Source organism: Mustelus asterias, chromosome 7 (assembly GCF_964213995.1).
Source record: "Mustelus asterias chromosome 7, sMusAst1.hap1.1, whole genome shotgun sequence".
NCBI classification, from domain to species: Eukaryota; Metazoa; Chordata; class Chondrichthyes; order Carcharhiniformes; family Triakidae; genus Mustelus; species Mustelus asterias.
Genome location: NC_135807.1, coordinates 53,837,060 through 53,850,156, shown reverse-complemented (window position 1 = coordinate 53,850,156; position 13,097 = coordinate 53,837,060). Strand labels below are relative to the sequence as shown.

Below are 13,097 nucleotides of genomic sequence, written 5' to 3'. Positions count from 1 at the left end.
CATTCTGCAGGAGGAACATTGCACTGCCTTCTCTGACATCCCTCTAGAAAACTTGCGGAAATGAAAGAATGAAAAAAAAATGCTCTCAAATATGACCATTTGGAAAGGTTAGAGGAGGAGGGAGGGTGGGAGAACCTACAGGTGTAGTGTCGCGGGTTTCCTCCCCATTCAAATTTATTGGGCAAAAACCTTCCCAGGCCTCTCCGCGGCCTACTTCCTGTTTCCTGTTGTACTAGAAAAAAAACTCCAACAAAAAGTAATGTAAAAATCAAAGTCTCATACCTTCAGCTCTTCTCACTCGAATTGCTCCCTCTCCGCTTGTTCCAGTGGAACAATGTGAGGGCAGTGCAGTTGATGTTGTCTACATGGACTTTAGCAAGGCCTTTGACAAGGTACCGCATGGTGGGTTGTTGCATAAAGTTAAATCTCACGGGATCCAGGGTGAAGTATCTAAATGGATACAAAATTGGCTTCTTGACAGAAGCCAGAGGGTGGTTGTAGAGTGTTGTTTTTTAAACTGGAGGCCTGTGACCAGCGGCGTGCATCAGGGATCAGTGCTGGGCCCACTGTTATTTGTCATTTATATTAATGATTTGGATGAGAATATAGGGGGCATGGTTAGTAAATTTGCAGATGACACCAAGATTGGTGGCATGGTGGACAGTGAGGAAGGTTATCTCCAATTGCAGCGGGATCTTGATCAATTGGGCCAGTGGGCTGACGAATAGCAAATGGAGTTTAATTTAGACAAATGCGAGGTGATGCATTTTGGTAGATTGAACCAAGGCAGGACTTACTCAGTTAATGGTAGGGCATTGGGGGGAGTTACAGAACAAAGAGATCTGGGGGTGCATGTTCATAGCTCCTTGAAAGTGGAGTCACAGATGGACAGAGTGGTGAAGAAGGCATTCGGCATGCTTGGTTTCATCGGTCAGAACATTGAATGCAGGAGTTGGGATGGCTTGTTGAAGTTGTACAAGACATTGGTAAGGCCACACTTGGAATACTGTGTGCAATTCTGATCACCCTATTATAGAAGGGATATTATTAAACTAGAAAGAGTGCAGAAAAGATTTACTAGGATGTTACCAGGACTTGATGAATTGAGTTATAAGGAGAGGCTGAACAGACTGGGACTTTTTTCTCTGGAGCATAGGAGGCTGAGGGGTGACCTTATAGAGGTCTATAAAACAATGAGGGGCATAGACAAGGTAGATAGTCAATATCTTTTCCCAAAGTTAGGGGAGTCTAAAACTAGAGGGCATAGGATTAAGGTGAGAGGGAAGAGATACAGAACTGTCCAGAGGGGCAATTTTTTCTCTCTCAGGGTGGTGAGTGTCTAGAACAAGCTGCCAGAGGTGGTAGTAGAGGCGGGTACAATTTTATGTTTTAAAAAGCATTTAAATTGTTGCATGGGTATGGAGGGATATGGACCAAATGCAGGCAATTGGGATTAGTTTCGGGGTTTTAAAAAAAAAAAGGGCGACATGGACAAGTTGGGCTGAAGGGCCTGTTTTCATGCTGTAAACCTCTATGACTCTATTTGGCTCTTCAAGCCTGCTAGTCAGCTGCATCATGACTGTTCTACCTGAATGTCATTTTCCTGCACCAACTGTGTCCCTTACTGTCTTCACTATCTAGAAATCTGTTAATCTGTCTTGAACATATTCAATGACTGAACCTCCACAGCCCCCTCGGGCAGAGAATTCCAAAGATTCGCGACCCTTTGAATGAAAAAATTGCTCCATGTCTCAATGGCCCCTGTTCTGAGACTGTGTCCCTGGCTGTAGATTGCACCCACGCCCCAGCCAGGGGATACAACCTTCCTGTCTAATAGAAACATGGCAGCTAGAATATATAACATCTTACCCTGTAAGAATTTTGTATGTCTCAGTAAGTTCACTTCTCATTCTTTTGAGCTCCAGAGTTTCCTCAATCTCTGCACGTAAGACAATTCTGTCATCCCATCATCCCAGAAATCTGTTGAGTGAACATTTATTGCATTCCCTCTGTGGCAAGTATTTCCTTCCTTGGGTACGGAAACCAAAACTGCAAACAGTACTCTAGGTGTGGTCTCCGGGGCTCTATGTAATTGCAGTAAGGTATCTTTACTCCTCTGCTCAAATGTCCTTGCAGTGAAGGGCAACATACCATTCACCTTCCTAATTGCTTACTGAACCTGCATGTTAACTTTCATTGACCCATGGACGCAACACCCAAATCACTTTGGACATCAACCTTCCAATCCATCTCCATTTAAGAAGTACTCTATATTCCTGTTCTGTCTACCACAGTGGAAAACAATTTTCCACATTATATTCCATCTGCCATGTTCTTGCTTGCACAATTATCCTGTCTGAATCTCCTACATGCTTCTTTGCATCACCCTCACAACTTGCATTTCCACCTAGTTTTGTGTCATCAGCAAACTTGGAAAATTGCATTTGGACCCCATATCCAAATCATTGATATAGATTGTGAGCAGCTGGGATCTAAACACTGATCCTTGCTGAACCCTACAAGTTGTAGCCTGCCAATCTGAGAATGGCAATTTACTCCTCTCAATTTTCTCACCTTAAACCATTAATGTATGCCAGAATACTGTGTCCACTTATGCCTTGTTGATGTTGGGCAGGCTTTAGGGAGTAGGGGCAAGGGTTACTCAGTGCAGCATTTCCAGCCTTGGATTGGACCAGCTCTTGTTGCCACAGTATTCATAAGGCTGGTCCAATTGTTTCTGGTCAGTGCTAAACTCCAAGATGTTAGTGGTGAATTCAGCAATGGTAATATAATTGAATGTCATGAGGAGTTAGTTAGATTCTGTCTTGTTGGAGATGGTCACTTGGGTGCCATGAAAAATTGAATATCATCGACGCTAAGTTTTTATAAGTTTTAGTTTATTAGTGTCACAAGTAGGCTTACATTAACACTGCAATGAAGTTACTGTGAAAATCCCCTGGTCGTCACACTCTGGCGCCTGTTCGGGTACACTGAGGGAGAATTCAGCATGGCCAATGCACCTAACCAGCACGCCTTTCGGACTGTGGGGGGAAACCCACACAGACACCAGGAGAATGTGCAGACTCTGCACAGTCAGTGACCCAAGCCGGGAATCGAACCCTAGTCTCTGGCGCTGTAAGGCAGCAGTGCTAACCACTGTGCCGCCCCAGTGTGTACCATATACAAATTGCACTGCAGCAACTCACGAAGCCTCTTTTGTCTACACCTTCCAAACCCACAACTTTACCACCTAGAAGTAAGAGGGCAGCAGATGCATGGGAACACCAGCATCCTGACTTGGAACTATATTGCTGTTCCTTCACTTTTGCTGGATCAAAATTGTGGAACCCCCTTAACAGCAGGTAGACTGCAGCTGTTCAAGAAAGTGGCTCATCACTGTTTCAAGGTCATTTAGGCTTGGGCAATAAATACTGGCCCAGCCTGTACTGCCGACATTCCGTGAACAAAGCTTGCAGCTTATTAGCCCAAGCTTGCAGGTTGTCACATCTTACTGAACGTTGATAACTGAGGAGTCATGAATGGTGCTAAATATTATACAGTCACCACCGAGCGTCCCCACTTCTGACGTTATGATGATGGAAGGTAATTGAGAAAGAAGCTGTGAGTGGTTGGGCTAGGGCACTATCTTGAGGAACTCCTGCAGCGATGGCCTGGCACTGAAATAATTGACCTTCAAAATCACAACCATATTCCATTGTGCTAGGTATTAGTCCAGCCAGTTGAGTTTTCTCCTGATTCCCACTGAGCTTTGCTGGCTCCTCGATGTCACACTCAGTCATCATCGTCTTGTATCTTACTTCAATTCTTTTGTCTCTGTACGGATCAAGGTTCATAGAAATCATAGAAACCCTACAGTACAGAAAGAGGCCATTCGGCCCATCGAGTCTGCACCGACCACAATCCCACCCAGGCCCTACCCCCATATGTCTATATATTTACCCACTAATCCCTCTAACCTACACATCTCAGGACACTAAAGGGCATTTTTTAGCATGGCCAATCAACCTAAACCGCACATCTTTGGACTGTGGGAGGAAACCGGAGCACCCGGAGGAAACCCACGCAAACACGAGGAGAATGTACAAACTCTACACCGGGAATCGAACCCAGGTCCCTGGAGCTGTGAAGCAGCAGTGCTAACCACTGTGCTACCATGCCGATGAGATCAGCCTGACGAAACCCAAACTATGTATCAGTGAGCAAGTTATTGCTGTGTAGGTACCACTTGATATATATTGTCAACACATGGACTATAGTAGTTCTCGAAGATGCCTCACCACCATCTTTTCAAGAGGAATTAAGAATGGGCAGTAAATGCTGGCATTGCAAATAAACTATTGCTAATAGAAACTGGAGTGAGCATTCAAATTGTTTATTAAGTTTAATCATTTTTGTTGGAAAATTAATGAAAAATAAAATCTTATTTCCTCAGTGATCATTCAGGATATGTTCGTCCACCTGTGGTGCCTCGCAGTCTCAATAGTGACATTTCCTATTTTGGTGTCGGCGGGAAACAAGCAGTGTTCTTCATTGGCCAATCTACAAGAGTAAGTTCAGAAATTCATAGCCATTAGCAAGAGTATTTCAATTCAACAGTAAAAGATTGCTTTTAGCAATTTCTGACTAACTTAGAGTAATTGGCTGGAGCAATGTTTTTGTTTCCAAAATTTCCTGAGAAAACTGAAATGTAATTGTTCTTGCTGGTTTGATGAATCATTATTTTTGTTACATAAATCTAGATTGAACAGAAGTAGCTGTAGCTAAATAAACTATCACGTTAAATTAATCTTGGCGTTTTTCCTTTTGGCTTGGATGTGCTTTCATAATTTGTTGTGACAAGTCCAGACCCTTCCTCAAATGAGAGAGAATACAATGTGAAGTTACATAGAAAATCAATCTGTATAATTTGACGTAAATCAGTATGTCAGTAAATCTCTGAACTTTGAGAAATGTTGAGTTAAATAGAATTTTAATAAAAAACTTTGTGCAGAAAACTAGTTAAATAAAATAAATTGTGTACTCTTCTGAATTTAATTTTGGGATGCCCATTCATTTTAAAGGAAAATTAAAGTTGGTTTACAAGCATCATATGCATATTCCCCACAGCAGGCAATTTGGCTACTGTCCTGATTATTTTGGTGGAAATTTATTTTGTCTTCTCGCTGCATGTTTTAGCAAAGTATGTTTTGTGTGTTTTTCTGTAGATGATAACTAAACCAGCAGATTCCCAAGATGTACATGAATTAATGCTTTCTAAAGATGATTTTGAAAAGAAGGAAAAAAATAAAGAAGCAATATACAGTGGATTCATCAGAAACAGAAAGGTAAAATACTGACTCCTTGCTAAGGCTTTCAGTGCTAAAAATAGCAATCCATTTAAAGGATTTGACTTCATCCTCCCAATATATTTTTGAGTCTTGCAACCTGTTGACATTGATGCAAATTATAGCTTTCTTATTGATAAATCTATATAATGGGTGATACCTGGATCTCATGGAGGGACAGAGAATCTCTAAAGCAATGGAAGGAAGTTTGCCAAGTATGTAACTAATTGTTTAATTTAGAAGAAGGTGGTTTAAAATGACATTCAGAGTTGACTTTAAATTACATTGAAACATGGGTTAATTGAGAATTCTGTACATGGAGTTGTAGAGATATACAGTACAGAAACAGGCCCTTCGGACCAACTCGTCCATGCTCACCAGGTTTCCTAAACTGAACTAGTCTCAAGTGTAGTGTGCGTGATTTTGAGATTTTAGTATTAAATTATTTCAAGTTCATATGTGAATAAAATTTGTTACAAAATGTTATGCATTTTTTAAAATAGCCAACTGATTCAATGCACATCACCAGTGAAGATGAACGATTCCTTCATAGTCTCATTATGGAGGAAAAGAACAAGAAAAACTTTACTGCAGTAATAATCACAGGAGTTCAGCAAGCTCATGTACAGTACCTGAAAAGCTACTTTCATCTTTGGACTAGACAGTTGGCGTAAGTGACAAATGTTCAACCTAAAAGTATATTTTTTCTGTTATCCATTGTCCAAGTTTTAACTCGTTAACATTTCACTTCAAATGCAAGTATGAATACAGTTTCTCTTGCAGTGCAAGAACCCTCTTTCCGCCCCACATGAACCGAGATCAAAATTTTCTTCAAGAGTTTTTTTTGTTGGGACTATTTGGTTTTCACAGGCTTCTTAGAAAAAAAGATTTCCGTTGGATAAAATGTTCTCAATGCAGGAATTTGCAAACTCTACGCCTCCATTGAAAGATATTAAAGAAATAAGGGACTCGGTGCTAGACAGGCAGTCACGAATTCAATTATAATTAAACAGTTTTCCTTCAGCTGCCCACCTTGTCATCTTCCTCAAGTGGCTTATACTAAAACAGACCAAGCCCTGGATATTCTTCTTGATTGATTAATAAAAAAACAAGAGACTGCTGAAAAAGCTTGTAAACAGACAGGCACATCGAAAACATTTAAAGAAAAATCTAAGGGATGCAGTGAAGACTGATTTTCCCTTCTCTTTCCCCCCCCCCCCCAACAATTTTACTTCCTTTACCCCAGATCCCTCAGTTGCTCCCAAAATAATTTATTGGACACAAATGAAAGAGGAAGAAAGCCAATAGAAAGGATTTGACTTTTTTCTTGTTTGGTTATTGTTGTTCCAGCAGTGGTTTGTAAATATGAAAACCAGGTCCAGGAAAGTATTTGAGAAAGAAAAATAAATATTTTTTAAGAGTTGTGAAGTTATATGCATAAATAAAATGAGCCGCAGTGGCCTGAACCTCGGCATCTCCCTCTGCGACTGGATCCTGAACTTCCTAACTCACAGACCATAATCAGTAAGGATAGGCAACAACACCTCCTCCACGATCATCCTCAACACCCATGCCCCACAAGGCTGTGTTCTCAGCCCTCTACTATACCCCTTCTACACTTATGACTGTGTGACCAAATTCTCCTCCTCCACGATTTTCACGTTTGCTGACGACAACCGTAGTGGGTCAGATCTCAAACAATGATGGGACAGAGTACAGGAATGAGATAGAGAATCTAGTAAACTGCTGCAGCAACAATAATCTCTCCCTCAATGTCAACAAAATGAAGGAGATTGCCATCGAGTTCAGGAAGCGTAAAGGAGAACATGCCCCTGTCTACATCAATGGGGATGAAGTAGAAAGGGTCAAGAGCTTCAGGTTTTTAGGTGTCCAGATCACCGACAACCTGTCCTGGCCCCGCCCCCCCCATGCCGACACTGTAGTTAAGAAAGCCCACCAACGCCTCTACTTTCTCAGAAGACTAAGGAAATTTGGCATGTCAGCTACGACTCTCACCAACTTCTACAGATGCACCATAGAAAGCATTCTTTCTGGTTGTATCATGGCTTGGTATGACTCCTGCTCTGCCCAAGACTGCAAGGAACTACAAAAGGTTGTGAATGTAGCCCAATACACCACGCAAACCAGCCTCCCATCCATTGACTCTGTCTACATTTCCCGCTGTCTCGGCAAAGCAGCCAGCATAATTAAGGATCCCCACCCACTCCGGACATTCTCTCTTCCACCTTCTTCCCTGGGGGAAAAAGATACAAAAGTCTGAGGTCACATACCAACCGACTCGAGAACAGTTTCTTCCCTGCTTCTGTCAGACTTTTGAATCAACTTACCTTGCATTAAGTTGATCTTTCTCTACACCCTAGCTATGACTGTAACACTACATTCTGCACTCTCTCGTTTCCTCCTCTATGAACGGTATGTTTTGTCTGTATAGCGCGCAAGAAACAATACTTTTCACTGTATGTTAATACATGTGACAATAAATCAAAGAAGTGAGCGATGTTACTCCTTGCTCATACCTTTCCTCCCCCTCCTCCCTCCCTCTTTTCTCTCTCTCTCTTGAGAGATCACATCCTCCTCATCAGCCCTCTCCTTCCTCAGTGTCTCTCTGTATCATGCCCTAGCACCGCCATTTTTTCTAGCTTAATATCTTTGTTTTATTGTCATGCTTGGGCAAATGTTTTAAGACTTCAGGAACCTGTCTACAGGCCATCCTGAAATGCCGGCCAGCTAAATTTCTTTCTGGACAATCCCTAGAAGCTGAAATGGGATTTTTAAAAGTATATGTATGTGCTGAAGTTCTGTAGTGCTACTATCCTTGCATACATCAAACATTGTCTGCTACCATGCTTGTTTATAAATTAAAATTTAATTTTGTGAAAAAATTTATCAAGTTTATTACCTAGTTTAATAGCTAAGGGTCAGAATGTGAGAGTAGACTTATTAATGGCATGGTGGTTGTTAAGGGACTTGGACTTGACAGATTCTTTTCACGTGGGTTATGTACTTTAAATCTGAAGCTATTATGGTGTTACTATCAGTTTCAACTTTGTGAAAAATGTTAATTTTTTTGCTTTACTTTTAGCCACATTTACCACTACTACATTCATGGACCTAAAGGAAATGATATGACTGCCACTAAAGAAGTAGGACCCTTTAACAACATTGATATTGAGGTAAATTTATTATATTCATTGATATGGGATCTCTTTGAATGCTTAAATACAAGCAAAATCCTGTGGATACTGGAAATCTGAAATAAAATCAATTGTAAATATTCAGGTCTAGTGGCATCTGTGGAAAGAGTGAGTTAATGTTTTGAATCACAGAATTGTAACAGTGCAGAAGAAAGCCATTTGGCCCATTCTGCCTGCACCAGCTCAGTATTATGACTTGGTGCAATTCTCCTGCCTTTTTCCCATAACCCTGCACGATGTTACTTTTTGAATAATTGTCTAATGCTCTTTTGAATGTATCAATTGGACATGTCACATGCTCCTACGGAGGGATTTGAACCCATGTCACCATAAAATCAACCTGTACCACAGGACTGCGAAACTGATGAATTGCCACGACACCCCAATTTTCCACTCCCTGTTGAGCCAAATGTGACTCTTCAGAGCTGAAGGAAAGTAGAAATGTGATGGGTTTTATGCCATTGATAGGGCGGAGGGGAAGAAGAACAAAATGGAAGTTCTGGTATAGGGTAGAGGACTCTGTTCCTTATTCATTTGAGAGAAAATCATTTGGAGTCGTTTCACTAAAAAGCTTATTAAACTAGTTTTTGCAGTTGAAACGAAGGGTGCATTCAAAACTTCTCATTCATCCAATTATCTGTAGGGCAAATTTTTGGAAGTGAACATTTGAATTCAAAAGTGCTTATTTTAAGCCATCAGAGTTTTTAAATTATTGCGTTACTTTGTTGCAAATGTACATGTTAGGTCCTTTATTTTGCTATTTTTCTTAGTAACTTTTGGTTGTGATGATTTTACACTGAGTGAGTCACTGAACCTAGAATGTGAAGGACACAAATTAAAAGCAATTCGTTACTTGAGCTTAAAGATGGACAATAAATGCTGGTGCGACCAGTGGTGCCCACATTCCATGAAGGAATAAATAAAAGAAATAGCAAATGAACTTAAATATTGCTGAAACAGAGATTGTAGCATAAATTGTTGCTCCCGTTGAAATTTGGCAAGACATAAATCTTTGACAGTGTGTCTTTTTTCAGCAAATCATAAAATGGTTACAGCACAAAAGGAGGTAATTGAGCCTCTTTTGAATGCTCTCTGTCCTTAACCTATACCTGGGGAGCTTCACTGCGTGCACTCCTCCAGTCGGAGAAACAACTGGTCACCGCTATTTTGTTTCCTGTCACTCGGCCAACTTTGGATCTATGCTGCCACTTTCCCCTTTATCTGATGAGCTTCCATTTTGTGTTGCCCAAGCCTTTATGTGGCACTTTATCGAAAACCTTTAGGAAGTCCATATACATCGCATTACCCTCATCCAACCAACTGTTATGTCAGTAAAAACTCAGGCAAGTTACTTCACAATTTGCCCTTATCAAATGCATGCTGACTTTCCAAATTAATGCACACTTGTTCAAGTGACTTAATTGTCTTGGAGTATCGTCTCTAAAGGCTTGTAGTTTGTACTGGCATGTAGCTCTTAATGTATTCTTACACCCTTTTATGAAGATTGTAAAAATTACAGTTTTCCAGTGCTATAGCGCCACCTCTGCATGTGAGGAGAATTGGAAAGTTATGGTCAATATGTGTAAATTCCACCCTTAGTTCCCTTAGCATCCTTGGATGATGTTGATGTCGTCCAGCTGACTTACCAACTTTAAGTACACCCAACCTTTGTAATAACCTCTTCATCAATTTAGCCTGCAGCGTATTTTTCACTCTGACTTTGGCAGCATCTTCTTCCTAGGTAGAGACGAATACAAAGTACTCATTTAGTAATGCAGTCGTGCTTTCTGCCTTCATATGTAGATCCCCTTTTTGATCCTTGATCCTCTTATTTCCCTTTTACATACATATAGCGATTTTTGGATTTCCTTTTATATTAGCTGCCAGTTGCCTCTTATGCTCGCTGTTCTCTGTTTTTCATACTTCAACTTGGAAATTTGGATGTTCAACTTTGTTATCGTTATCATTTGTATTATTAACCTGGTATCTGGTTAAAATTTTCTCTCTGTAAGCAGATCTGATAATGTGACTTTCTTAATTGTGTTTTCCATTCTAACATGCCTTTTTGTATCCTTGTTTATATTAGATCTCAATGTTTGAGAAGGGAAAAGTCCCTAAGATTGTGAATCTAAGGGAAATAAAAGATGACATGCAAACTCTCTTCATCAACACTGCTGCAGACTGCTTTGAGTTTAAAGCACATGTTGAAGGGGAAGGCGTTGTAGAAGGAGTGATACGTTATCATCCTTTCCTATATGATAAAGAAACCTATCCTGAAGATGTTAGCTGCCCATTCAGTAAGCAGATTTCTTGAACTGACTCAAATAGTGGAAGTGAGGAGGCTTTCTTAATTTCCTAACTCTGTTTAAGTAGAGTTCAATTTACAGATTTCAGGAGAAAGAGTGCCGCTTTGTATGTTGATCAGAATTTTGGGGGTTTTTTTTCCACTATTCTCCCACCACCAACCTAGTTAACTTTTAGTCTTAACATGTATAGTATAAATATACAGCCCTAATTTGTTTTTTGAGCTATGAAGATTAAATAGCTTGATTTTATCATTATTGGTTCATCATTTTAAACATGGAAAGTAAACAATGCTGAGCTATTGTTGTCACTTATTTCAGAAATAGATACTTAAGTTGCCTGAGAATACAAGAAATCAGAGTAGGGCATTTGGCCCTTTTGAGCCTCTTCCATCATTTAGTAAAATCATGGTTCACCCATCTCGACTCCACCTTACCTCACTATCTCCATATCCCTCGAATTCCTTATTATACAAGAATCAGCTCTGCCTTAAATGTACTTAATGACTGATCATCCACACCTCTCTGGGAAATTCCAAAGATTCACAGCCCTTTCAGTGAAGAAATTTCACCTTGTTGTAGGGAAAAATCCCTTACCAGCACAGAATCGAAGCCGAGTCGCAAATCAAGGTTCAAAGCGTGTCTTTATTGTACAATTTACTAGGATCCTAGGGAGACCCCCGTAGCCAGCTCAGAAACAGTGGCTTGGCCACGTTGATCTCAATTGGATTACATCAGCCCTGGATCTTTATAGGGCTCCAAATTTGAGCGGGAACATTTGATTATGCATCTTTTTACAATATGTATAAAGTGGTCTGTCAGTTTCAAAAGTCCCTAGGAAGTTTCATGGATTTAGCATTTGTATGGTGTGTGTTCGTGTTAATGGGATTACTTGGTCCTGCCCCGGTGTCTAAATGCGTTTCCCATTACTATCTCTATGTGTCCTCTTATTTAAATTGGTCCTATTGTTCCGTGTCTGTGTTTCCTGCTTGTGAGATTGAGTGTTAATGTCATCCTGTCCTGTTGGGTGTCTGGGGTATTTCATTCTTAACCTTTTATCCTTATCTCTTAGTTTATCAGATTTTTATGTCTGCCTTGGCCGAATTAGTAATGTTTCAGTGATAGCTTGGTTTTGATAACCCACTCTGTGTCTCGTTTCATAGGGATCTTGATCGTCCTTGACCAGTTTAAAATGCAGCTACAGGCTGTTGCTAGGCAGATTAGGGATCTCCCGCAGTTTCTGAAATTCGTGAGTCTCTCAGCTGTGCAGGGGGAGACCCGATCGAATATCCATCCGGGGGTGCCCCTCTGCATTGTTGGCCCGTTATGAGTGGTGCCAATTAGTCCAATAAAAATATGTTTGATGATACAAATATGGTTTTCTGGAAAATTTCCTCCTTCAGTCCCTCCTCTCGTCCAGGGGGTGCCATTCATGGCTGACCCCCCATGGACGACCTTCAGAGGAACAGTGATTTGTACAGCTGTTGTCCTTGCCGTTGTTTCTCCTCTTCTGGGTCGTTGTTAAGTTCTTGCATCTGGATACTGGCAGTGGGTAGCATTCTTGATGTAATATTTGCACATATCACTTTAATACAGGTTAGGCCAAGGCAGAGTGTGAACAGGATGGCTACTACTAGGATCAATCCCTTCATAATATATGCTCCCCAAACTGTGTTAAACAGCCATCCTAACCACCCATCAGTCCCTGTTAACCCCTGTTTAAAGTTATCCAATTGCTTTTGTATCCCGGACATGGCTGCTGTTATGTTTAGTGTCTCGTCGTGTACGTATGTGATGCATTTTTCCTTGATGATGGTGCATACCCCCCCTTGTCTGGCTAGCTGATAGTCCACCGCATATCTCGTTTGTTGTGTGTATAGTCTGAGTTCTGCGAGTTCTTGGTCAATTGCGCCTAATGCTTGTAGGGTGTTGTTTCCTAAAATGGTCAGTCCACATATGAAGAAGTTCCTATTACTGGCACTGATCACCCCTGCGGCGCCTCCCAGGGATAGTGTCCCCAGAAATCCATATCCTAAAGAAGACCCTAGTGTGACAGGGGCCTGCCAGTCGGAGCAAAATTCTGCGCTGATGGCCCTGGTCACTATGCGTTTCTGGACATGCCCCTCACTTGGGCATGGAACCGTGAGAGGTCTGATTGTCCCTACGGAAAAGAACCTTGGAGGCCTGTCTGTGGCCGTCATGTATACATTTTTGAATAAAAACACGTACCCGTC

At 41.1% G+C, this 13,097-nt stretch overlaps 1 protein-coding gene across 2 annotated transcripts in view; it reads left to right on the top strand.

The window, feature by feature from the left end:
- Positions 1 to 13,097, top strand: part of smchd1 (structural maintenance of chromosomes flexible hinge domain containing 1) — a 202,740-nt gene that overhangs the window by 48,783 nt on the left and 140,860 nt on the right. For both annotated transcript variants that reach the window (XM_078216072.1, XM_078216073.1), the window contains exons 7-11: positions 4,454 to 4,568; positions 5,226 to 5,345; positions 5,849 to 6,015; positions 8,449 to 8,539; positions 10,647 to 10,857. In XM_078216072.1, the coding sequence (XP_078072198.1) occupies positions 4,454 to 4,568; positions 5,226 to 5,345; positions 5,849 to 6,015; positions 8,449 to 8,539; positions 10,647 to 10,857 (704 nt within the window). The remainder of the gene's footprint in view (positions 1 to 4,453; positions 4,569 to 5,225; positions 5,346 to 5,848; positions 6,016 to 8,448; positions 8,540 to 10,646; positions 10,858 to 13,097) is intronic.